The sequence below is a fragment of the Phalacrocorax carbo genome, chromosome Z (assembly GCF_963921805.1).
Source record: "Phalacrocorax carbo chromosome Z, bPhaCar2.1, whole genome shotgun sequence".
In the NCBI taxonomy this organism is placed as follows: domain Eukaryota; kingdom Metazoa; phylum Chordata; class Aves; order Suliformes; family Phalacrocoracidae; genus Phalacrocorax; species Phalacrocorax carbo.
In genome coordinates this window covers 37,420,049-37,447,458 of record NC_087548.1, presented here as the reverse complement: position 1 = coordinate 37,447,458, position 27,410 = coordinate 37,420,049, and the positions used below count along the sequence as shown (strand labels likewise).

Sequence of the window (27,410 nt, the reverse complement as noted above, 5' to 3'; positions counted from 1 at the left end):
CCTTTTTCCTGGTGGCTCTGTGCTTCCCCTTTGCTGAACAAGTTTTGATTTTGTTTGAAGGAGGAAAATGGCAGTGAAAGGGAGGGATAAGGCATAGCTCTGCTGTCTTTTTACATCTCTGTCTTCATGCAGGCTAATACTACTGCCTTCCTCATTTTCATGCTTTTGATAGTCAAAATTATGTCTTTTAATAGTTTCCTCACGTTGTTTGCCTGCTGAATATAGCAGTGTAACTTAAGAAATTAAGTAAGAAGTTCTTCCTAAAGATGGGAGGAGGCTTTTGGAAATGTGAAAAAAAATTGGAGACAACTTAAATTAAGCTGAGCTAAAACAGTGTAAATCTCTGTGGAGACATTTCCTTTTCAGTTCAATAATGGCTCAAGTTTCTCTATTAAAAAAAAACCTAAACAATTTCAAACAATTACAATCTCAAACAAAAGACTAGAGTATCCTTATAGAATTCTGCATCACTTTAATTAAACTTTTTTAACTGAACCTTAAATTAAAAAGTCCTACATGATCCTGGAGTAGAGGGAGACATGGATGGTTCCACAGATATTTCTCAGAAAATGTCTCAGCTGGATCATTTACATTGCTTGCAAAAAAATGCATTTGTGTATTTGGGGCATCACAAGCCAAATTCTCAAACATATGGAGCTGAGCTGGAGTCTGAAACCTAAAGCAATCCTTTAGCAAACTGATGTACACATTGTACAGAAATTACATAGGTGCCTTTCAGTATTGTTCTGGTTTCAGCCAGCTGAAACCAGGACAAGTATCGACGCATGCTTCTGGATAAGCACTTTTTAAATGTCCCTAGTGTTTCAAAAGGAGTTAGGAACAGACTTTTAGCATTTCAGCTAAAATATTTGGAAATATTATTTGCATTTTTTCCTCTGTTTTTTTCTTTCTCTTATCTTTCTCTTATCTGATATCCCAAGTAATTCCCTTTCTCTCTCTCTTTCTTTCTTTAAGTTTCTGTCTCTTCTTCCCCTTCTAACTAAAATCTCTGCCAGTGACACTGTGCACTGAAATAATGAGATGGCTTGCTATTTATGATTGTGTTCTATGCATAGATACGATTCTGCTGGCAATTTTATTCTTGATACCATGTACCAGAAAAGGTAATCTTTGCAATATACAGTGAATGGCTAATTATTTTTCTGGAGCATGATGTGTTTGTGAAGAGATAGGGGCTGCTGAAAGGACAGTACTGCTTATTAAATCTCTGTGGTATTTTTACTATTTTCCAAGTGATTTGCTGTTGACAAATTAATGCCACTTCCCAGCAAATGATAGCTGCTCATCTCTGTGGACTATGCATATGCTTCTTCACATACAAAAGTGTTGGTACAAGGGTTTGAAGCTTCCATTTGTGAGAAGAGAAGAGAAAATTTCTTTCTTGACTAATGATTTATTCTTGTGTGTCTTTTATTTTAGCTTGGAAACAGTGACTGTTATCCAGCTAAGTGAGTTCATTCATGACTTCTCACTGTTACTTCCCACTGTAATCAGTTACGTGATTCCATTGAAATATCTTTTGATCTTAAGACTGCACTGCTTTTGCTGCAGGGACACCAACAGTGTTGAATGGATATTTTTAACTGGAGATGAAGATTTAAAACAGTCATGGGCCCTGTATGGCAATAGTGTTCTTAATTAGAAGTGTACTATACTATAGCCACCAGTTATACTTCTAAAAAAGATAAAAGGAGACTTAAAGAGCAATAGCAACAAGGATAACAAAAAAGATAGATACATCATCTTTCTACGCAACATAGACTGTCATAAACTGTCCAAAGAGTTCTTACATAGAAAGATCAACCAATGTAAAGGAAGGATAAAATTAATTTCACTTAATATTTGCCATCTTTGACATTGCTTAGTTTCAATGTATCATTTGGACTCAGTGGTCAATAAAGAGTTACAGGAGCTGGGACCTCTCTAAGGATGGGATGAGCCGCCCTGGAAACAGTCTAGATAATGAGGTGCCTGGTTAACCTTATGGGAGACAAAAACCACCTGGCAGGTTGAGAAGAAAACTTACCTTTTGAGAAGCTGGTATGGAAATCATGTATTCTGGAGATTTCTTCTTCCTCTTCTGAAATATCTGTAGAAGTCACAAGCGCATTGCTGAGTGCAAAGTGACAAAGTTGACCACAGTCACAAAGATGCTCTAGATGGGTTAATCTGAAATTCTGTATTACTGTACTACTAACTGACACCTGAAACTGTTTGTTTTTGTTCATAAGATTCATTTGTATTCATCTTCTGTTTAGGCTGAGATCCTACATCAGCACTTTCATAGGTGGACCTTTACTGACCGCTTCCGAAGAAAAAGAATAGCTTTTGTTTTCAATTTCTTGTTCTATTTGTTGCTGAGTTCTCAGAATAGAAAAAAAAATTATTTCCACTAAAAAGAGAAAAATGTATACATGAGAACATCAGATAGTGCTTAATAGCATTTGCTGTTTGAGGAGGGATGGAAATTATTATTGGCACTGATTTATGGAGGCTAAGCTATGGCAAAGAAACTTTGCTTCTCAAAATGGCTTCATTTTAAGAATTTAAGACTTACAATGCTTTCTTCTAGGAAAGTTCAAGGAAAGGGCCTCAATTCTGCATAAGATCGCCAAAAAGAAGTGCCAGGTGGAAGACAGTGAAAGGCAGAATGGAGCTGCTAATCATGGTGAGTGCAGCAGTACAGATTTATCACCTGTTCCCAAAGGCCTTTTTCACTGTTTTAATTTGCTCAAAAATCCTTAGGAGTTAATTTCTTCTTCTGCTTCATTTGGACTAGCTTAGTGAAAATATTATGATTCCCTGTACAAAAGATGAAACTTATGGACAGGACAGGAGTTAAGTGCAAGAGAGAAGCTCAGCTAAGGGCATCTAGAAAGCCTCCCAGCAGAGTTGAAAAGAAAAACAGCAATGCTGATTTTGGATATGTGTTGAAGTGACAGAAATAGTGAGACAAAATTTACTCAGAGTTTATATCTGACAATTTAATGGATTTTTAGAGCTGCTCCAGGAGGATATGTGTTTTATGTGGTATCATCCTTGTCACAAAAAGAAACAACCTTCATATTTAAGATTTTATTTCTCTGTCTACTATTGCTGAGAGTCATATAGGCCCATCTGTGCTAATTGTGCAAAATTAGCTCACTATGGTTTTCCATTAAGGGTAAGAATTTGTATTTTAGTTCAAAAGATCCTGTACTAAAAGAAAATCTGTACTATGTTCTGTTTTCTCTACTTTACCTTGGCATGTTCTCTGCATTAGAAAACCATGTGCAGATGTGTCTGATAAAAGCTGAATCATTTTATTAGTTGACACTTTTTCTGACCTTGTGCTATGTTTAGATACTATTTACTTCCAGAATCGAGCAGTTGGATAGGACACTGTTAATAAACCATAATGCTGGCTGTGGGGTTAAGAGACAACACACATGCACTGATTACAATAGTTACAGATAGTCTGGCACTCTGCTGTGGCTATGATCTCAGATTTTTAATTTAGAAGAATCTCAGGATAGCAGTAATGTATCTATACAGCTGTATTTACTTCTGTGCACAAGAGCATACCATTAGGCATGTTGAACTTGAGTTAGACATTTCCTGTTGCTATTCTCCATAACTTTATATTGTCTAAGGGATTTTTGGCTATTGACATTTTTATCTAGTATATACTTAAAGAGTTAAATACTTACTGTTTAGAGAGTTCCAAAATACTAAAAGTAAGAATAAATTGGAATAAATCGGGCATCAGAAACCAAAGGCCCAAATTTATCCCTTTAATTCCTGAAAAGTTTAGCACAAGGACTACAGGATTCTCTTGTCGGATGTTATTAGCTGGTCTGTTTACTCTTTTCTCACATTTTTGCATGAGAAAGAGCGTGATTGCAGCTTGGAAGTAACTTTACTAATTGCAGGGGTTAGTGTGTTATAAAAGTTATATCTTGTTGAATATATCCCCTCACCTATAAATGCCACATGCATTTTTTAACGTCTGGGGAGAATGCTATATGTCAGTTTTTACATGAATTATTAGGCTTAGTGAGTTTAGCATAAACAAAGGGTGAATGTTACAAAGAATGTAATTTTTTCTAGGACATGAGTGCCAGTAGAATGGCTTCTTCAAATGCAAGCCCACCACTTATAAGAATTTTGTTCAAAATGTGTAGTTGTCAATGGAGGACAGAATTTTTGTCTCTCTTTTAAAGGCAGGTGCTAGTCCACCTTCAGTAGTTGACAATTTACACAGACTGAATATATGACAGCAGATTCACTAGCAGATTTATTACTTAATATTATGTTCTGTTGTTTTCCCACACTTATTTATGGATGATGCCACAGAAAAAAGTGTTAAAGTGGAAGTTGCAGTAACACCACCAAGTGATTCAGGACCAGTGCAGAATGGAATCGCCCATAACGTTGAAGAAGAGGTTAATGTCTTTTTTATTCTTCTTTTTATTTTTGTATTGGTTAATATATTGCATGTTTGGTTGTGGTTTTCACTGAAAGTATATGTTTTAATAGCAAGAAGCTGTTAATGTGAACTGTCTACAATATATTTAATCTTCATTTACAACTGAACCCAGTGTGTGGTTTGCCATATATAAAAGATCTTCACTTGTCCCTGTACTTCAGTGTAAGGTAAGACGGTAGTCTGGAATGTATTATTTTGGGAAATGTATCTTTACTTATCAGATAATATGTTTGCAGCCCTAAATATAGCTAATGGAAATTGCTTGTCTGATTATCATGAGATTGTACAAAACCTATTATCTTAAAAGTGTAGCCTGTTTTGTTTTCCTTCATGGGATAGTTAAAAGTAGTTATAAAAGAGGAGCTATGCACAAACTTCTTCTCCATCCTGCCTTCTGTTATCTTGAGACAAGTAACAAATTAAGCTGAATGAGATATAGTATACTAGTGTTTCTATGACTCTTACTGCACTTGGTTAAAGCATGCAAAAGAAATAATTAAACACTTAAATGTTTTTATTTTAACATATGCCTTTTGTAGAGAAGTAACTGCATAACTGTGTCTAACTTGCACAACGGCTACTGAAATAGCTATGCAGTTGAGCTAGCTTCTTTATTAAATAACTTGTAATTCTCAAAAGTAGCTGACTGCAAAATTTGACCCTGCCAGCCTCTTTCTTAATGCCTTTTACTTTTTAAAAAAATTTATTAAAACCTCCTGCATCCCAAGCAGGCAAACAAGTGGAAAATTCTTATTTATTATTTAACAAAATTGTTAGTCCAAGTTGGAGATCATCTTGACATCTTCATAACTTGACCATTATCACTGTAGTGATTCTTCCCTTGAAACATTCTGCAAGCCACAGAAAATATTAGGACTGGTGTACAAGTAATGGAGTGTGTTTATGTCTGTTGGCTGCTTCATAAAAACAATTATACTTCACAAGGTGCATAATTTATACTGAAACATACTTATAATCGGGAGAGGTTATCAATTTTTTTTCTGCAAGACTGGGAAAAAACACTGGGATGTGTAGTAGGGTGAGTCTTTGGGAAAAGATTTGTTTGCTTTACACAGCTGAAGGTGGAGAAATAACAAGATTATTTTGGCCAACTTGTGTGTTAGTGCACCAAATATTGGCAGATGGCTTTAATTCTTCACTGGTTACAGATAATTTTGGTTGCTGGGAATAGAAATTGAGAATCAGAATCAGGGATCTAAAAAAGATGGGTAGTTTTTGATATCCTGAATGGTCAGTATTGATAATGAGTCTCCTGTGGAAAGAGAGCATAGCAGAACATTAAATTACCTTTTCTGTTAATCTAAGTTATTCAGACTGACTTGTTACTTAAAGGTCCTTGTCAGGCCAACAAAGCATTACTCTTAAATAATGACATGAGTAAAACTTCTGTAATAAAAAACCTCAGCACCGCACTTCAACACTCACCATTTTAAGGTAAGGAAAGAACAATCTTCAGATCCATTTGGATCCTGTTCTGAGAGTCCAACCTCACCGCTGCAGGGAAATATATCCTTAGACTATTTTTCATCATCAGCAAAAAAACCCCAAAACAACCCCAAAATCCAAAGCAGAGTGGCTTTTAGACTGTTCTCACAGGTCAATAAGGGATGACACAGCCTGGTGTAACCTGTTAGGGTGTATGTAAACCACTCCGTAGGATGTATGAAAACTCTGCTAGACTCTAACAGAGTTCAGTAGCTTAAGAGGGAAATTAGTCTTGCTTTGTGAGATTTTTTCCACTGAGATTGGTCAGTGAAAACAATGAAGGAAAAACAATCCTAAGCAATCACATCTCACAGCAATGTCCATATGCTATCATTTTGCATTGTAATGAAGCAGTTTCTACGGTTGTTCAGAAATCTGCAAGGTCAAGCAGCCTCATCATTCAAGACAATGGTTTCAATTTCAAGCAACTGCAGGGTAAGGAGGGAAAATTATTGCAAGAGTACATTACTAAACAATGTCTTCCGCTCATCTCCCTTTAGACATTTTAAACTTTCCATGAGGCAGGGTTTGGAACTTTTATGTTAATTTCAGCAACTATTACAACATTCTGAAAAACTGTTGTGCTGTGTCAGAGGTGGGATATATTATTTATTCTTATCCAAATGACAAGGTGGAGCAAGCAGGGAGGTTTGTAACTAATGGATCAGTGACTCTGCAGATTTAGCTCCATCAGTCTGAAAGAAAGGATTTCAGGTGTCTGCTGTCACAATAAAAAATAGCAATCCCCTGATAACATTTTCAGATGGCCCATGCTGGGTTCCTCCCCAGTGGCCTTTCTAATTTTGTCTTCTTCCAGTGATAACCTGACAGATGCTGCTATCTCAGGCTGCTTCAGTTATTGATATGCTGAAGACTATTTTGTAATTCAGAAGTATATATTGGAATTTTTGAAAAATTGTAATAAAAATAATCTATTCATCCATGTAACAAATAGGTCTCTATGTTACTTAGGTCCCTACTTCGCTGTGAGGTTCTCTGCCTACTCTGTCCTGTGCAGGGACCCTTCTTCAACATATTGCCTGGCTTTTTTAGGCACAGCTTCCTGATACACATTCACAAGCTGTGGCATCACTCTGAAGCTAACACTGGACTAGTCAGTTCCCATCTGCATGGTATATTGACATCATGGATACTAATAAGATTAATCCTGATTTATGGAAGTGTTGGCAATGACAAAGTCAGACATATGGAATTCACACAATCTTTCTTTGATGAAGATTAGAATTTGAGGAAGGGAACTCAGTTGTTGCCCTCCCAAGCCTTCTTCCTACCTTTTGCAAACTTTTTGCAGACTGTATGTACCCCTAGGAAATAGTATAACTTCAAAGATAGTGGTATCAGTTCTAAGAGCAGCTCTGTTCAGGGAAGTAATACTGAAGGCACAGGATATTATGGCAGCCAGTCCTCGTCAATAGTTTATCCTTCTCTTTCAAAAACTCACTCATTAAGGCTGAGCAACAAGAACAAACTCATTACATCTCAGTCTTGATGTACAAATGCTCTTGAATTTTGATCTTTTTGTGAACAATTATTCTCCATTTTACACTGAGAACATCATTTGCTTCTGTTTCATGAGAAGAATTCAATCTGGTGGCTTGAATTTTTGATGATTTTTCTTTATTCTCATGCAAAAGGAAGTGTCAGATTTTGGAAATAGAGTATAAAATTTCTTATCTCCAATTTTCCACTTGTATGTGTTCAAAGATAGGGTTTTGTGATCCATAAGCACTGTTTAGAATATCTCTTAGGAAAACTTACCATTAGTGCCTTCATGTCCCTGTGAGGATCATTTACAACTCAGAAAATTAGAGGCACTGTCCATCTTGAGGAACCAGTCTGCAAATATGCCTTTGGGGAAAAAATGTTGTCCTGAAAACTGTGGGCTGGGAATTGGGTGTACGTGTCTAGCAGGTCAAGTATTCCTACCACGTTTGCAGTGAGGTTACAGAAGACTTGCATAGGGATCTAGTACTTTCTCTTCCGTTGTCAAGTTCCACTATGGTCTTCATGCTATTCCCTCTTGGAAAACAAGCATAGTCATATTTGTGTTTCTTCTTACTTTTCACTGGTGCAGATTATGGTGCCTCAGTCTAAACCCCTAGACACAAGCATTTTAGTAATATTAAGTTCTGTGCTGGAGTTAGAATTGTCTAAAAAAAGTACAGTAAAAATTGTATGTTCCACTAGTACAAAAAGAATATGCAAATAAATCCCTTTTATTTATGAAACACCTCTTCTTTTATAAGTATGATGTTCAGCAAAGGACCCTTGTGAAAGGAAGTTCTCAGGTAAGACTGAAAGAAAAGGGAAAAAAATAGCTTCTATGTTGTATTTTAGTTTTTCTATATTTGTAAATTAGACTTCTTTTTTAAAAAACATAATATTCCAGATGCCATGATTTAGTTTACTCTATACCTCTCCTGGTTTCTTTAGTTTTGGTGGGGTTTTTTTGTCATCTTTATATTTTTTCCAGACTCATATTCTTTCCTCCTTTCCTTGTTTTTTAATTGCACAAGTCTGAAACACTACACAAGACAGAGTCAAGAACACTGTCAGTTAATGAATTTCACAAGGTTTCATGAACTAGGTGCATTTAACTTTAGTTCCTTTTCTGTTTTTTTTTCCTTTTAATTTCTTCATTTGTCTTTTCCAAACTCTACTGTCTTGCTTCTCCCATTTTTTCCAGGCCTTTAACTCCATTATTCTTGCTCCATGCTCCTCCAGGGAACCTCAGCTGTCTTCTTGCTAGCCCAAGCCCTTAAGCAAGGAGATAAACCCTGTCCTGATGCTGCTTGCAGCAATTCAAAAAGGCTTTCCAGAAAATGTCCCCAGCCACCCAGTCATTTATCCCAGAGAGCAAGACTCACATAATCCCACTCCCACTGTAAGTAGCAGCAGATCTCCTACACTTTGATAAAACTGGGATCCTCAGCTGAGGACAGATGGCTATGGTCTCCTTCCTATCCCCTAACCAGCACAGCAGGGAGCAATACCTCCTCACACCATACGGTCTGTAAGACATTCCTGCTTCGTTTGCAGTCAGAAATTGCCTTCCCTCAAGCTGGATATTGCATCTTCCTTGGGGATTTTTTTCTACTTAATAGCATTCTGTCTCTTAACCTTTAGCAGGTTGCCACAAAAGAGAAGGCTGTATTATATAAAACTTCATAGAGTGGTACTGAGTGTATATGAGGAAATGAAACAAGACTAAAAGGACACTGACTATCTCATTCAATGTTTTATAGGGTGCCCTTCAGAGAAATGATCATTCTAAGTCCAGTTGCCTCTCCTCCCCTCCCACCCCCACCTTCTTAGCAAGCATTTGATTAAGTGTGTTCAGTCATAGTCGTTTTAACCTGTGGCTTTCCTAAAAATAGTTTCCAATCTGAAGATAACACCTTTTCCTGTCACTTACTTACACACACACACGCATCTACACACACGCACATGTACATGTGCACACACTTTTACCTGTTTCTATGGAACCCCCTCTGAAAAATGTTTACATGCCAACCATGTCAGAGAGAACTTTTCCATGAAAATATAAGGCAGCTTACATGTTGTAGGAAAATGCCACAAATTTGTTATTGTCTTTATTGAATCTAATCAGCTTACCTGAGCAACAGTGTGGTAAACCATGTTTTGCCTTCCCCACCAAAGAGCAACAGCACGGTGCATTGTGTTTCAGGACAGAGCCTCTGGTGGAGACAGATCTCCCCTGCCCTGAAGTATTCACTCATTTTGCATCAAATTAGCGTGATGTAAATCTGAGTAGTGTTGTGTTCTCTGTCTCAGGCTATGATTATGGGCTATAGTAAACATTTTTATTTCATAGAGAGAGGGTAGAGGAGATTAGAGCAGCCTTTGTTGTAAGGCCATGATATATTCTAGCATCCCTGGTATTTGTTTAATTGATCATTAAAAATAAATTTTCCAAAGCCCAAACATTGTTTTAGTTGCCACACTCAGTCTAAAGTAAATGCCTGCATCTTGTTTGACAGTATAACTCTTTGTTACTTAATGAGAATGGCACTGCCATCAAAAGGGATTGATCTTCATTTTCCTAAGGCTACTTTTCTGCTCTAAATCAGTTGGCTTACTTGAAAACTAGGACAGTGAAAAATGGTGTGAAGACAATCATAGCATAGCTGTTACTTCTCCCAGTGGGCTGACAGTAGTTTTGACAATTACATTCTGAGTATTTCTCTTCAAATTCCCCGAAGAGTGCTGCCAGTAACAGGGGCATAAAAAGCTGCATATAAACGCCAGGAGCTGTGCTTGAGGGTATTTGTGCAAAAGCCCAAGAGTACACAAGCAGCAAAAGTAGAATCTGGAGCAAATTCCTGCCTGAGCCTTGTTTCTTCCCATAGGCCCCACTCAAAAGGTAGCTCTTTCCAGTGAGTGCACAGTGCAGAGAGGATTAATACAAATTAACTGCCCTAAGAAGACTATCCATATTTTCAGAATCCATTCTGAAAACTCAGGGATTTAATTTTACTCCCTGCTTGGATAATATTCAAAATTCATGAGGAAAGATGTTGTTTTCTGTCTTAGTTACCCCATAGAAATTGCATACTACTGTACTAGCTATTGCACCTTCTTTCAATTTTTTTTCCAAATAAGAGGTAGGAGGAGATAAATGAACTATTCAAGTTACAGGTAAGAAGCAGCAAGCAGAAATTTGAGGCTATTCACAGTAGGGCTCCAACTACCTTTGTCATCTGCCTTTCTAGTGAAATATATTAATGCAAGATTCGCTATTTTAAAGAAAAAATCAATCTCAATTCTGAAAATCAGTACTTACCTCTAAGACAGGTAACATTTTGAGACACCATAATTTTTTCTTGATTCACTTACTGTGAGCAGTTGGATTCTACAGAGCTCTTCACTTCCAAGAAAAGAAAAAAGCTCAGCAGTCTTCTGCAGCACTATCAGGCAAAGACAGAAATTGCCTTTTTATAGGTGGTAGAATATCTACACTTAAGCATAAACAAATTAAACTGCAAATAGTTCGTATCTGCAGTTTCCTTTTTTCTGGAGTCCTAATTCTAATTCCATATTGATTAATGATATCAGAAGTCAAAATGTACAAGAAATGTATAGGCATGAATATGTGTATCTCAGCTCTTTAGCTGGGCTAAGAGAATAATCTTCAGAATACAATATTTATAATTAATACGCTATAGCTATTATACAATACAGACCTCTTGGTAAATAGTGGCAGATTCAGTATTTAAGGTAAGTTTGAGGTGGTCCATTGTACTTGTTTTCCATTTTGTCCTACTGTCAGGAGAAAAATATAAAAATGCCATTTGATGTTGTGCCAGAAAAGCAACTGTTTTTCCTAAGATAATATGAGCGTAAGCATCCATGGAGACAATTATTTTCTTATGTTTGCCAGAAGCAGTTACTACATTGTGACTTTGGCAGATGGAGTTTGGTATAAACTGTTGTTTATAAACAAAATAATTATTGATAAAATGTCACCATATGTTTCTATTGTTTGTATAATGTGAAACAACATCATTTCCTCTTTGGAAATATTTTCTTGGGAGATTGGGAAAAGTTGTCAGACCATTTCAGAGCAAACCAGTAAGAGGTTTCTTCTGTGGGATTGCAGAAAAGTATTAGACAGATGTTCTTGGATGAAGAACTTGTGAAAGATGGAGTGTCTGGAGATTTGATATCTTTTTCATTGTTTGCAATGAGTTACATAGAAGATTAATTGAAATAGCAAGGATAGGGTTAGCATGTTAGCAGGGCTCGTTGAAAGAGCTTTAAATTAGATTTGAAGGGGGAAGGAATAAAACCAGGCTTGCTAGAGATAAGCCTGTGGGTGGCATGCCAGTGTTTGAGGGATGGCATGCTAGCAAGGACCTTCAGTCTGCTCCATGATGTGTCGAGTACACTGGAGCACGTTTGAAATGTCCCTATAGTAATGCACACAACACCATAGACATCTTTGTGGAGGTAGGAGATGAAGATCCACACAACAGCAAAGACACAAGAGTTGTTAATGCATTAGAAACCACAGAATCATCTGAGAAGGATCATATAGGAATTACAGCTTTTCCCAAAAAAAAGGTGGCAGGATTAATAGCCTGACTGAAGTGCATCTACACCAATGCACAGAGCATGGGCAATAAAAAAGGGGGACTGGTAGCCATTGTACAGCACAAAAACCATGATGTAATGGCAGTCATGTAAACACGGTGGTATGACTGAGACAACTGGAGTGCTGCAATGGATGCTATAAACTCTTCAGAAGGGACAAGCAAGGAAGGAGAGGTGGTGGGGTAGCCCTGTATGTTAGGGAGTGTTTTCACTGTCTAGAGCTTGACAATGGTGAATGATCAGGGGAAAGGCCAATAAGGCAGAGATCATGGTGGGAGTGTGTTATAGACCACACTACCACGATGAAGAGACAGATTAAATATTCTATAAGCAGCTGAGAGAAACCTCATGATTGCTAGCCCTTGTTCTTGTGGGGGACTTCAACTTACCAGATTTCTGCTGGAAATACAATGCAGCAAAGAGGAAACAGTCTAGGAGGCTCCTGGAATGTGTGGAAGATAACTTCCTGACACAGCTGGTAATTGAGCCTATCAGGGGAAGTGCCTCACTTGACCTGCTGTTTACAAACGGAGAAGGACTTGCAGTTGATGTGCTGGTTGGAGGCCATCTTGGGCACAGTGATCATGAAATGATACAAGTTTTCAATTCTCAGGGAAGTAAGGAGACAGGTTAGCAGGACTGCCACCTTAAATTTCTGGAGGACAGACATTGACCTGTCTAGGAGACTGGTTGGCAGAGTCCCTTGGGAGGTATTATGAAGGGCAAAGGAGTCCAGGAAGGCTGGGCATTCTTCAAGAAGGAAATCTTAAAGGCACAGGAGCAGGCCATCCCCATGTGCCGAAAGACAAACCGGCAGGGAAGAAAGCCAGCCTGGCTGAACAGAAAGCTTTGGCTGGACCTCAGGAAAAGAAGAGGTTTTGACCTTTGGAAGAAGAGGCATGCAGACCAGGAGGACTACAAGGATGTCATGAGGTTACGCCAGGAGAAAATTAGAAGGGCCAAAGACCAACTAGAACTTAATTTGTCTACTGCATTAAAAAAAAAAATGTTTCTAGAAAAACATTCACTACAAAAGGAGGGCTAAGGAGACTCTCCATCACATATTGAATGCAGGGGGAAACAGAGTGACAAAGGATTAGGAAAAGGCTGATGTACTTAATGCCTTCTTTGCCTCTATCTTTAATAGCAAGACCAGTTGTTCTCAGGACACTCAGTCCCCTGAGCTGGAAACAGGGATGGGGAGCAGAATGAATCCCCCATAATCCAAAGGGAAATGTTTAGCAACCTGCTACAATACTTAGACATGCACAACTGTGTGGGGCCAGATGGGATCCACCCAAGGGTACTGAAGAAGCTGGCAGAAGCGCTCAACAATCCACTTGCAATCATTTATCAGCAGTCTTGGCTAACCAGGGAAGTCCCAGTTGAATGGGGGCTAGCAATCAATCTGGTCAATCTTACCATATGATTAAAAAATCCTCTCCCACCTCTCCCAAATCACTTATTAACCTACCAGACATCAGCCTTTAAATGCTGCCTGGGAAAAGGTCTTCAGATTATCATGCTGGCTGAGAGAAAGTGGTGCTGGTGCCACTCATTCCTGCCAAGAACAGTACTGATGTGTTTAATGTCTATCTAGAACACTTAGAATTAATGCTATTTGTATTAATATAAGTAAACTGTTCAGTTCTATGTTAATTAGCATATTCTAGACATTCACAGAATCACAGAGTCACAGAATCACAGGTTGGAAGAGACCTCAGGGATCATCTAGTCCAACCTTTATTCCTTTCAAACAAGTCATTAAAATGGACTTGGAAATCTAAGAGAACTGTGATTGTCAGTGCAGCTTCAGGGTTTACTTGACTATAATATGACCTCTGTATTTGTGACAGCAGTTAAATTTAGGTTCATATGAAACTTTGTGTAGGTATCGGATTATCATCAGAGTTCATAATGTCAACTAATGCAACTTCCCCATATGTTCACTTAGTATCTTAAAAGTTAATTAGCTACCGAGTCATAGCAGGGAATGAGTTTCGGGGTAGGACTCATTTGTGTATACATGGGTAGGTAGTACCACCTGAGCTGGCCTAGAGAAATGCATATTTTTGCATAGTGGTGGCAGATATGTCATAAACAAGCAGAATATTCTCCGCTTCTGATGGAGTATGTGAAGGTCAAGTGAGATACCTGAAGGTATCTAAAATGGCACCACCATATGTATGTTTAAGCAACTGAATTCCACTGTGTATATGGTGTTATCATTATGTTTTTCTTCTTAGCATTGCAGAACAGAATCATACTGAACATTACAAGCACTGAGTTTTCATCATAAAGACTAAAATAAATGAAAACTATAGTTTCAGCATTAGTTTCTACAAACTGTGAGAATGCATATTCAGTATGTACATTGCAGATAGGCTGGAGCCACAGATAATGTGTGCAATCTCTGCCGTAAGTCTGTGCTGAGTCATTTTATATCATTGCTGCTTAGTCAGAGCTTGACACTCACATTTTTGTGGTTTTATATCTGCCAGAATTATTTCCCTGTTTTGTATTCAGCATCACTAGATAGTTCAGCATTGCTTTGAAATTCATGGAAGCTAGATTTACAAATACGTTGACCTTCCTTATTTCCATGGATTTTTGGAAGGTCGGCATTTGAAAATCAGAAGCTGATTCTGATTTCTGAAATAGGAAATGGAGATCCAGTCTGTAGCATCTGTAATGCCCCCTGGAGTTAAATTAGCAAGAAAAAGGGTTCTGCCTTGGTGCACTGTGAGATCAAGTTTGGCCTTATATTTTGGGGATAGTTGTCTTGGGGCGAGGGGTGAAGCAATACAACCTGAAAGTGAAATGGTCTCAAACAGGTGGATCAAGGTTTCTCTTGAGACATCTGGCAATCTCCATATGTAATTATTTGTGGTCCTTTGTTACAGCCACTCACATTGCCTGTGTGCTCATGCTAGCCCAAAGCTCTTTCACACAGTCGTGAGACCAGAATGAGGCGCAGTGTTGTGCCTCAAGTACGGTGTGCACTGGTACAGTACTGCATGAACCAACTTAGGTACTAATTTCCACACATTTTGCAGCCTTATGTGCAAACTCAGTCTAATGTAAAGCTTTTGCTGCAATTAAATATTGTTGTTAGTCATGGCTAATATCTAAAGATGGCAATTCAGGAAGTACTTTGTCGCTTAGTGCTGTTTATGAAGCAGTCATTTATGGAGCTTTATTGTAGCTGAGTCTGCTGCTTGAATTATACACAGGCCACTCAGAAAGAGTTACCTAGGCAACCCTTCAGTTGGTACCTTTGTGCTCAAATTTTACCTCAGCCATTATATTTCAAAGCTGAGCATCCATCTCAGATTGATTTTCCCACCCCAAAAGCATCTATCAGAATGGAAAAGGAAAGGGTTTGGTTTTTAGGAAGTAGCCCCACAAAATCCAGCACCATCCTGGGCCCTCAAAAGTCCAAAAGTCAGGCTTCGATAGATTGCAGCAGTGAAGTACCGATTATCTGCCCCCTTTTGTAAAGAGCTGAAAGCTAAAGGCAAAAGCAAGCCTTTTAAACTGCTCAGGAGCCTCTTAAGTACTGTGTGGACTGTGACAAATTGTGCCTATATATGTTTTTAAAATCTTTTAAATTATTATGCCTATTATGATCTGTTCACTCTTCTGTCATCTTACAATCATGCAACTTGAGGGTTTCATAAAGTGTAGGGGTTAACAAAATATTGTCTTCTGTTGATATCAACACATAACTTTCAAAGTAGCTGCAGACTGTCAATGTGTCAAGAGGTAAATGGGGATTTGCTTCTAGTCTATGGGTGTCAGGTGATACAGTCATGATGGAAGAGCCTGAGCGAAGAGTTGGGCTTGCCTCTGTAGGTACTGACTGATCAGTTTGGGTAGCTGAGTAGTTGAAAAATTAATGAGTTCAAAATAGTGGAATAATTAAGACTGGTTCTTCAATCAAAATTAGCAGTAAGTAGAAAACGTTATGAACAATACCAACATATGGTGACATTTATCTTATTGAGTTATTCTCTTTTGCTTAGAAAAAAATAGTGGTAATTTAAATGAATGCTTCTTATATCAGTGTCATAAGGTTTATGTAAACAATCTTAAGACAGGTCAATAACTGACAAGAAACCTCTATTATAAATCTATGGGAGCAGTAACTTGGATGCTGCAGAAAGGAGTGACTGACTTCTCAATTATTAGCTTTCTGCAAAAGAAGAAGACAAGAACACTACATGAAGTGTTTTATACCCTTCATGCTTTCAAACACACACAGTTTTCACAAGGTACTCTTTTTTGGCCTTCTTTAGCTTTCACTGAGGTCTCTAGGAATCATTCCACAGGCTTAACAAGGTTTGCATTGCACACATCTATGTGAAAGAACTTTTTAGGCCATTTTTTCTGTTGCTTTATTCTGTGGTGTAAGTTAGATCCATGTGCAATACTGGAGACATTGCCTTCCTGTATTAAAGTTAAAAAGATATTTTAATACATACACCCAAAAGGCTGAATCATGCTCGCTTTGCTTGCTTTAGGTGGCAGTCTAAAGGAGTTATTATGTTAGCAGAAGCAGTCTACAGAAAGAGAAGTGTGTGCTAGCCAAAAGGTTTTCTGCCATGGAAGAAGGTCCCTATACACCTACTCTGTAATAGAGCTGGCAGGTGAACATCATACACATAACAGGAGACCAGAGATTGGTGTGAAAAATAGCTACACAAATAGGAAAGAAATGGTTTTCCTTTAGCTTTAGCACCAAGTTGTTAAGAAGACTGCTACATTGTGGCTGGCCTAAACACAAGAGGCTCAGGCTGGAGATGAGGAGAATCATTTTCCCTGTGAGGACAGCCCAGCAGTAGAGCCAGATCCTAGGGAGGTTAGGCTGTCTCTATCCTTGGTGGTTTCACAGCTTGACTGGGCAGAGCCCTGAGCAACCCAGTCTGACCCCACCAGCTGAGCAGTGGAGCTCCCCAGGTTCCTGCCAGCCTGAATTCCTATGAATAAGAAAATACATATGGACATAGACATAGATAGAGATATAGTAAATCGTAACTTTTCAAGTTACTCACAAAAGCTTAAAAAGTTAGATATATGTATACATATATTTGCACATATATATTTGAATTTATGTGCATATATGTGTTTTTTTATGTGTGTATACACACATGCACACACATCTCTCTATTTCTCTCTCAGTCTTTATCTCTTATCTATGTGGCCAGGCTTGATGCAGTCCAGACCAGTTTTGATCCCTGACTAGACTAGCCCACATCCCAAGGGAAAGACTGTGGGAAGACATATCAGAGGCACAAGGTTCCCCTCCAGGAAGGAGGCATGGCACTGCTCCGTGCATCCTAAGGGACCAGCATCACTGTCAGCATAGCCGCAAACGGATGTCCTCAGGCAGCCTGGGCTGCAGGGATACTTCATAGTTTGGCTGAAATCTTTGTTGTTGCATCCTAGCTAATGTTGTTAACTAGGTGTGGTGTTAATGCAATGTTTCCAGACACCGTGGGTTCTCACTGAAACACAGCACAGTCCTCAGAACTCTTCTTTCATCCCTAACCTCTTTCATCCACTTTAATGTTCTGCTCACTGCTGCTTTTCTTACAGAATGAAGAGGGTGAGGACCAGCCTCTCAGCCTGGACTGGCCTGACACCCCACGCAAGCAGCTCACCTACCTTCTTGTATTACCCATTGTTTTTCCACTGTGGGCTTCCCTTCCAGATGTTAGAAAACCTGTAAGTAACTGTTGTTGTAAGTTGGTGAGTTGTGCACAACAGGGTGGCTCTCTCTATAAATGCCAAAAAGGGACTGTAGTGGATTTATGTAAAATTAAAACTAATGATTTTTTAAATAGTTTCTTCTTTGAAGAAAATGTCACAAGATCAGTCTTCAAATCTTATATAGGTTCTTATGGGCAACTGCTTGGTAAGAGCTCTATAAAGATTGCCATTTGTATTTACTAATATTTTGTCACACAAATTGCATTGCTTCATCAAGGGCAAGTCCTGCCTGACCAATCTAGTGGCCTTCTATGATGGACTGTCTACATCAGTGGACAAGGGAAGACTTATGGATGTCATCTATCTGGACTTCTGTAAGGCCTTTGACATGGTCACCTACAACATCCTTCTCTCTAAATTATTGAGATATGGATTTGATGGATGGACTGTTCACTGGATAACAACTTGGCTGGATGGCCACATCCAGAGGGCAGTGGTCAACGGCTCGATGTCCAGATGGAGATCGGAGGCAACTGGTGTCCCTCAGGGGTCCATACTGGCACCAGTAGTGTTTAATATCTTAATCAGTGACATAGGCAGTGGGAGCGAGTGCACCCTCAGCAAGTTTACAGATGACATCAAGCTGAGTGGTGCAGTTGACTTGCCAGAAGGACAGAATATCATCCAGAGAGACCTGGACAAGCTTTGGAAGTGGGCCTGTGTGAACCTCATGAGGTTTAACAAGTGCAAGGTCCTGCATCCAGGTCCTGCACCTGGGTTGGGGCAACCTCCAGTATCAATACAGGCTGGAGGATGAAGTGATTGAGAGTCGCCCTGTGGAGAAGGACTTGGCAGTACTGGTGAATGAAAAGCTGGACTTCAGCCAACAATGTGCACTTGCAGCCCAGAAAGCCAATCGTATCATAGGCTGCATCAAAAGAACCATGGTCAGCAGGTCGAGGGAGGTGATTCTGCCCCGCTATGCCACACTGGTGAGACCCCACCTGGAGTGCTGTGTCCAGCTCTGGAGGCCTCAGCACAGCAAAGACCTGTTGGAGCAGGTCCAGAGGAGGGCCACAAAAATAATCAGAGGGCTGGAACACCTCTCCTGTGAGGACAGCCTGAGAGAGCTGGGGTTGTTCAGCCTTGAGAAGAGAAGGCTGCAGGGAGGCCTTATTGCGGCCTTTTAGTACTTAAAGGGGGACTATAAGAAAGATGGGGACAATCTCTTTAGCAAAGCCAGTTGTGTCAGGACAAGGGGTAATGGTTTTAAACTAAAGGGGGGTAGATTTAGACTGGATATAAGGAAAAAATTTTTTATGATGACAGCAGTGAAACACTGGCACAGGTTGCCCAGAGAGGTAGAGGAGGCCCCATCCCTAGAAACATTCCAAGTCAGGCTGGACGGGGCTCTGAGCAACCTGATCTAGTTGAAGATGTCCCTGCTCACTGCGCAGGGGTTTGACTAGATGACCTCTAAAGGTCCGTTCCAACCGAAACCATTCTATGATTCTATGAAATTGAAAGCTCTTAAAACTTCTTGGGTCCTTCATATCTGCATTTCTAGATCTCCACTGAATATCACATAAGTCCTGAGGAAGTGCCCTGAAGGGGCACTGGAAAGATTTTAGACTCTAAATTTTCTCTGTGGTTCAAAAATAATGATATACATTTCTTTTAAAGGCATATTCTACTAGACCTTTGTCTTCTACTTGTTACTTTTTAATTTTCATACTAGAATAAAATCCCTAAGTCTTTCCATGTCTCAAGACAGCTTGAAGTAATGTAAGACTGATTATTAATACAAGTGAGTTATTGTGACAAATGATCAAGCCTCATGACTGTTATATTCCCACATACAAATAGACCTGACTGGGGAGGCTAAAGTTATGGAAAGTAAAAGAAAAATGTGGATATATAAAATGAACACTTGTGTGCTATATACTGATTTCAGAAACCATAAGGAGCCTTTGACATCCCCTGTGGGTGTCCACTTTTCAAAAATGAGTTCTCCTTTCCTCCTAGAGAGACTTTTCTAAATTATATTTTATGTCCACATAATGGAGATGGTTTGACTGCATTTACTTGTATTATACCGAGTTATATTTAGCTCCATGTGATCCAGAAGCTCTAGAGAAATTATTACACATACAAGACCTCTGGTTATAAAGTTAGCAAAATCCTTGCTGCCTTATTATGCTTTGGTGTACATATATGCAGATTTTTATATACTTAGAGTAGATTATGCATTAGTTCAGCTAACTCTCAGCTGATTCAATAGCTGACATGTTTTAATATGTGTTTAGTGCCTTAATAATACCTGCTCATATTAAGCCAGTATATATTAAAATCCTTACTATAACATCAGTAATGTTGCCGGCAGTGCACCAGAGGTAGGTGTGCCCTTGGGGAATTTTGTACCTGACTCTTTGTTCAGGTGTTTTGAATGAGTATTTCTTCAGTACTAATAGCTTATTTCCCCAGTGGGTCTGTAAAGGCTACAGACATAACTGTCCACCTCCAGCAGTAGGGGATTTTGAAAGATTGAAAGGAAAATTATGTGACCAAGGTGACCCAGTGGGTCAGTGGCAGATACTGAACACCATTTCTTTTGTGGCAGCCATACTGCACTGTCCACCGTTTGTGTTACAGGCCAGAAAAATGGCTATCAGAGCTCCAGTGCTGCTGTCATGGGACCCATATGGGGCAGTTCATTGTATCTCTGCAAACTCCCATTACACAGTACAAGTTACATGAACTCTTGTTGCCGTACACTGAGATGCACTGTTACCAAGGGGACAAGGAGAAGATGTTCCTGCACAGATCCAGTTACAGGGGCAGGTTCTGAGTAATCAGATTTAAGCACCATCAAGTATGAAAGGAAAACCAAAGCTTGCAATGAAGATAAATTTAGGTATGAGACAAATATATGATTCATTCAGGTTAAAGGTAAAGTGAAGATGTTGGTAATAATACTGGCTAAAATTAAGACAGTTACTTTGCAAATTGCTAAGCACTCACTATCTTTTCAGGATCAGGCTTTTAGAAGAAAAGCTTCATACTTGGATCACTTTTGCTACTTGAAGTCCTGTTTTTCAGACACTAGCATGAAATCAATATAGAAATGTACCAAGAAAAATGTCCTTAAGATCACTGATAGACAGGAACAGTACCAATCTACAGTGAAACTACAAAATTCTTTCTCTTTTTTAAAAGAAAATAGCATATGAACTGATTGAGACATAGCTTTTCTCCTTTGTCTTTTACCATGACCACAATTGAACCAATTGGTAACAAACTGGGCTTTCTGTCTTAAGGCAACCATCACAACAGCTACCAGAAAAGGTGAAGTATTGCTGTGTCTGACTAATTCTTCTAGGAGAATGCTTGGAATTGGCAGCTCACTATATTTCCAAGAGCTAGGGAGTTGCAATGAGATAAATCTCAAAAGAATGCTGTCACTAGTTACAAAATAAGCATCATTATTATTATTATACTCTGGAAATAACATCCAGCATTCAAAAAAGAATCAGCACTCTTGTTACTGATTTTTAAAAATTTAATCTATATGCAAATTATATAGCAGCATCTACAGAGTCCATTCTTGTTTTCTTCACCTGTAATATACACAAGCTTTGAATTTTTCCCTTTTTGAGTTTAACTGTTCCCCCTTTTAAGATAGGTGATTAAACTGTTAAGCCTTAAAGTACTCTTAGTCTTAAACTGCAGCTTATCAGTTAATTTTACTGGGAGAGGATTGGCTAAGACAGGCTAGGAATACACATGCTGCAAAGTTACTGACTCATAATTCTTAGCCATCCGAATTCCGTGAGTGCCTGGCTAGGATAGGCAGTGCTTCATTATTTTGCAAGAACCATTTTTTATATATAATCAAGCTATTACTGGCCAGTGCAGCTCTTGCTGTATTAGCTTTGCATAAGCCAATGTATGCTTACATCTTGAGTGTTGTATAGTGATAATTCAAATTGCATTGCTATGATTTATGGATCACAATACACAGATGCTCTGTGTAGATTTTGTGACCAGCTGCAACAAGCGTATCACTTCATCATCTCATTCACCGTATATGTTGCTAGAAAATCCCAGCTTTTAGAAGGAAGACAAAAAATGTTGCAAGTTGAAAGAGTTGGCTACTAAAAATGGTGTGAAAGAAGTGCTAGCCATTTAGTCTTAAATCAGGAATTTGCTTTTTAGATTAATCACTTCCAGACTCAATTCTGCTCCCACTGGTGTCAGATCACTATTTTAACAGCCATATTTGTCTGTTCCTTTCAAATTGTGTTCCTTTTCAGACTAAGGTCTTCTGTCCCCCAGTGCATGTGAAGTTTTGATTTTAAAAATGAAAGTCCATCTGAGTAGGTTTAAATGTTGGAAGTTCATTATCAGATTTTCTGATCTGATAAAAATTTAGAACTCTGTTTTGAAAAAGTAGCTCTGTTTGCTCTGTAAAGAGTTAAGAAGCAGATCAACCAAAGTACCCTGGGCGGTTCTAGAAACAGTGCTTGTGACAGTAATGGATTTTATATGATAGGGGTGTTTCCAGGTGCCATTGCAGCTATTTATGCCTGTATTTAAAAACAGTTCATTTAAAACACCTGCTGGAATGATTTTTGTACTCCAACAGAAGTTCAGTTCTTCACTTATACATGAGGGGATTTGGGAGCACTGTTAAATCTGTACTATCTTTAATGTGTGTTCCCATGTATATTAAATTGTGGAGTTGTAAAGGTTATGTTCGTCGATGTTTACAAGCTCAGTTTTCAGCAGGGCATTTAGCATTATGCAAAGTGCCCACAGGGAGTAAGGGTTCTGTAGCACAGCCTACAGCTGTACCTACTGCTAGAGCAGGTATGGACCTTTTAATTGTCCTGTTCTGTAGATGAGTGTGCACAATTGCTGACTTTACCTTTTTCCTATCAGTAATGACTGCATCTCATTCCAATTACATCAGCAGAAAGAGTCTACACAATTTCAACAAGCTGCGGACCAGCCTCGCTGATGTCAAAGGCAGTGTCATTCCTGCATCACCAGCTCTAATGGCAAGCCCAATTCACTGAGCACCTCTTAGTCCACAGCCACCCATGCGGACCAATTCCTAAATGTGGGGCTGCCTCTTTTGCTTGTTAAACAAGAAAAGCTGGCTGTGCAGCTCTGTAAATTCCCTAAAGAAGAGGGCTTTATCATGGCTTGAGGAAGCTCAACTGGCAAAATCCAAATAGTATTTTCTCTCCAAAAGTCATGTTCAAGGAAAGCCCTGCAGTCCTGTCTGCTCCCGCAGCACCTAGGAATGACCCACAGGCTAATGAGTCTCCTGGTGCAGCAGGGGCATGTCCTGCAGTGGACAGGGATACAGGCAAGGTGTGCTGCCCAGAAGCTCTGGAGGCCCCTGCACAGCAAAAAGTGGAAGTAATTTTACTGAGGACGTAATGGGAAAAGGTAGTGCAGGATTAAGCAGCAGCTGGAACAAGTATTCAGTGTGGTATAACTTACTTCCACAAGCTGTTATACTGGTTATTCCTGAAAATGTATAGGTCTCTGCTAGTGGCACGTCAGAAGTTATCTGGGGGAGGATCTGTGTTCAGAAGGTCAATGCCCCTAAAGACTATGGTTTCACCTGTTCATTCATGGTACACACTCTTCATTCAAGGCTGGTAGCATTCATTCACAGTACAAATTTCATTTTAAACACTAATTTGATCTGGACAGTGATTGCCTGGTACCGGACTGCAGTCATGTTTCCTTCCTTTATAAGTTAACTTGACCTCTTTTTGTTCCATAGACCTAGCTAGCCAATAGGAAATATGGGTGATGCAAAAGACTTCCAGAATAGAAATCAGAATAAATAATTAACCTCAATATAACCCATTCATTGGCTGCAAGAATGCTATCTGTTCAGAGTTTGACATTAGTAAGGGAGACACTGAAAATGAAAATGAAGTTACTTTGGTGTTATACAGATTTTTTAATTCATTGAAGGGCCTCAGAGTGTGTTTTACATGTTTTTATATACAAAAGAAAGCATGGCAAATATATGCTTAATGTATCTTCTGTTCTAATTGAGAAAGTGGGTTGTTTTCTCATTAAAAGTAAATACCCTAATAAATTTTAGATGTGTAATTTTTTCGCTCTGTCATATGGCAGCCTTTGTTATACTGACTGTGAAAGGTGTCGCACAGTTATTGATGTATGAATGAAAGGTATGGGTACCTGATTTAGCAATTTGAAAACATTCTTTCTGAACAAGGCGGAAGTTATTAATAAATTTAGAAGTCAAACTACCATTCAGCTGAACACATGCAAAGTGCGGCATAACAATATGATACAAATCACAAACCAAAACTTGCCATTGATCACAGAAGTTGTTAGGAGGTGACTGAGACAGTTGGAAGAATGAGGCATATCATTCTTGATCTTATCATTCTTGACATTTATTTTTATCATCTGATGATGATCGGAATAGCTGGTGGGAACAAGTGATGAAAAAATGGGAGGCCACTCTCATTTTGAGAAGCAAATCAGCCTTCAACACAGGTGTTCACTGTTTCTCTTTGTTTCTGTTTCAGAGCTCAAGAAAATTTTTTCCCATCACATTTTTTGGCTCTATCAGCTGGATTGCATTTTTTTCTTACTTAATGGTCTGGTGGGCACATCAGGTAAGGAGGTGATACTGGTACAAAATACAAGCCCTGCGTTGTGTTTTGCACTGAGAGAGGTCATTTAGAATTAGAGCCCATTATCTATCTCATGTTGAATAGTGCTTTATTTTAGGAGCTGCAACCATGGATGAAGTAAACCACTACTCAGTAAATGGGGAGTAGTACAGAGAGCTGTGGTTGTCCTGACCACAGGACTTGATCATTCTGGTAACATCAGAGCCATCAGCAACTGCTTGTCAATACCTACTGATTCTATTTGACAGTCTTATCTCTCTCCTGAAACATGTGGAAATCTGTGAAAATGAGTAATTCTCCAATCTTGCCTGTATTCTCCAAGCTAGTGTGCAAGCTCCAGGATAATATTCCTGATTAAACAAATTTACAGCAGAGAGCATTTCTTCACTGCAGGACGGGAGGTTTTTTTGCTGTTTTTGCTTAAACCTTTTTAGGTTGGAGAGACCATTGGTATTAGTGAAGAAATCATGGGATTGACTATTCTAGCTGCTGGCACATCCATTCCTGACCTTATTACCAGTGTTATCGTAGCACGCAAAGGTCTGGGTGACATGGCTGTATCCAGTTCTGTCGGAAGCAACATATTTGACATCACAGTGGGGTAAGTCCTACAGCAAGAAAATTACTTCTGTTTTAACAAGTCTTTTATTCTTAGCATGTTGCTGTGGTTTTGCCAAGGTGGTGCCTACAACAACTTCTGCCATTGCTGCTTAAAAGGAGAGTGGTGCAAATATGCAACAGATGTTGCTATTTCAAGTGCTCAGAAGTTTAGAGACATACAGGCATTTGCCTGATGGCATTGTTACAAAGTTGTTGCCTAATTCTGTTTGATACATTACAGAGCTGCCTAGGCAAGTGAATTGCGCTTAAAACACGCTAGAGCATTGTTCCAGTGCTCCAAGAAGGAATTTCTGAAGCTTTTCATGATTTTGTCAGGTTGCTGTTGTTTGCTTATGTTACCGGTCATTGTTCTTATACTGGAGCTTTCTTTATAAATGATCAGGAACAATTCATTGCCTCCGCAGTATGCAACATGTTTGCTGTAATAAAAATAGAATGTCATTGTCTTGTGTAGTTCATTTAGGCTTTTGTTGACATGTGATTTTTTTATAGACCTGGCAAATAACAAATAGCAAACCAATTCTCTGTTAATAAAAAGGACCCTTTGTATAGCTCTGACAACATGAAGCAATATAAGATTGTGCAGAAATGTGCTGTTTACACATTACTGCTTCACAGCAGCTCTAGGATAATGCTGTGTGGCACGTGGTTGGAATTCAAAGTCCTTTTCGACCTTCTGAGACCAAGCTAGATCAGGTCCAGAAACACTGTAATCTGTGCCTCAGTGCAAGGAATATACAGGCAAACTCTGCCTTTATTCGCACATTCCCAGCTTCAAAAGAGGATAGAGGCACTGAGAATCATGTCCATACTCTTCAGTTTCTCCATCTTTGGTTGTTTCTTGCTTCATGCAGAAGAACATGTCTAATCATAGTGGTAGTCCCAAGCAGCCTAGTCATAGAACAGATCATAGTTTTTGCTGCTGAAAATATACCAGCAATTGCACAGGTATAAAAAGGGATCCTGAAGTTGAAGTGGATAGTAAATGGCTTTTTTACTTCATCTGTTAGTTAATGACAGTACCTCTGGACACAGCAGAAAAACTGGGACAGTTTTTTTTATTAATCCAGAAGCATGAAGTTTTTGAAATAACATCTGTAAGCAGCAGACCTGCAAAACATATGAAAATATATGAAAATATATTAAAACATTATTCACTACCATGTGCTTCAACTTAGAGCATGTAGGGTGCATTACAAAACTTTTTTCTTTGCAATGCTTTCTGACTTTTCTTAAAATTTTTAGTCTCCCTACCAGTGGAAATATTTCTGACCTGTACCAGTCTGCTAGACCTGGTATATTTACAACAGAAATGGCACAGTTAAGCTGGTGAAGATTATTCTCTCTTGAGCTCCTTAGTCAAAGTTTGAATGTTGTGAGCTTCTGACAGCTCTTTTCATGCTTTCTAAGCCTGCTAAGCTCCAATCAATGGCTTAAATATTTATTTCATCTTGACATCTTCTAGAAGGATGTTGCCTCATCCTGTGGCATCAGAGATGAGAAATGCAATAACAGCAAATACATAAATAGAAATTAAGCAGGAATTCAGCTGAAGTTCACATTTTAACACAGGTTTATACAGTAAATGTGGATCAAGGGTTTTAAGGGCCAAATTTTGGGGGCAGTGCCTTGCAGAGTGCTGGTTTTTAATGTCAAGGACACATCATTATGTGAACCATCCTGCAGGAAGCCTCTGTTTGTATTTAAAAGTGTCTCCAAAAACCTTCTAGTGCCCCAGTAAGGCATTGCAGTTCTGCAATGTTTCAAATGTATTTTTCTATTTCTTAACAGCCTTCCTTTTCCATGGCTCCTGTATGCTGCAATTAACAGCTTTGCCCCGGTGACAGTCAGCAGCAATGGTCTGTTCTGTGCGATTGTTCTCCTCTTCATCATGCTGCTCTTTGTCATCCTCTCCATCGCCTCCTGCAAGTGGAGAATGAATAAAATCCTGGGCTTTCTCATGTTTGGGCTTTATTTTGTGTTCCTGATTGTCAGTGTCCTCCTGGAGGACAAAGTGATCCAGTGTCCTGTCTCCATCTAGTGAAAAGTGCTGTTTCTTGAGACCAAAAAAACCAAACCACCCTCACACATATATTTATTAAAAAATATATATATCATAATGAAACAGTGAAAAACCACAATGAGACTAATGCATGGATTTGTAAATTTCCTCTCCCTCAATTTAAAGAAGGAAGGCAGGAAGGAAGGCAGGAAATGGAAGGCAGGATGGCAGGAAGGCAGGAAGGCAATGGAAA

At 39.0% G+C, this 27,410-nt stretch overlaps 1 protein-coding gene across 3 annotated transcripts in view; it reads left to right on the top strand.

Moving 5' to 3' along the window:
• The window catches only part of SLC24A2 (solute carrier family 24 member 2), a 106,127-nt gene extending 78,723 nt beyond the window's left edge, over window positions 1-27,404 (top strand). For all 3 annotated transcript variants that reach the window (XM_064438569.1, XM_064438570.1, XM_064438568.1), the window contains 6 exons: window positions 2,594-2,689; window positions 4,357-4,445; window positions 17,729-17,857; window positions 24,427-24,516; window positions 24,969-25,135; window positions 26,947-27,404. In XM_064438569.1, the coding sequence (XP_064294639.1) occupies window positions 2,594-2,689; window positions 4,357-4,445; window positions 17,729-17,857; window positions 24,427-24,516; window positions 24,969-25,135; window positions 26,947-27,196 (821 nt within the window). In that variant the 3' untranslated portion in view covers window positions 27,197-27,404. The remainder of the gene's footprint in view (window positions 1-2,593; window positions 2,690-4,356; window positions 4,446-17,728; window positions 17,858-24,426; window positions 24,517-24,968; window positions 25,136-26,946) is intronic.
• The last annotated feature ends 6 nt before the right edge of the window (window positions 27,405-27,410 follow it).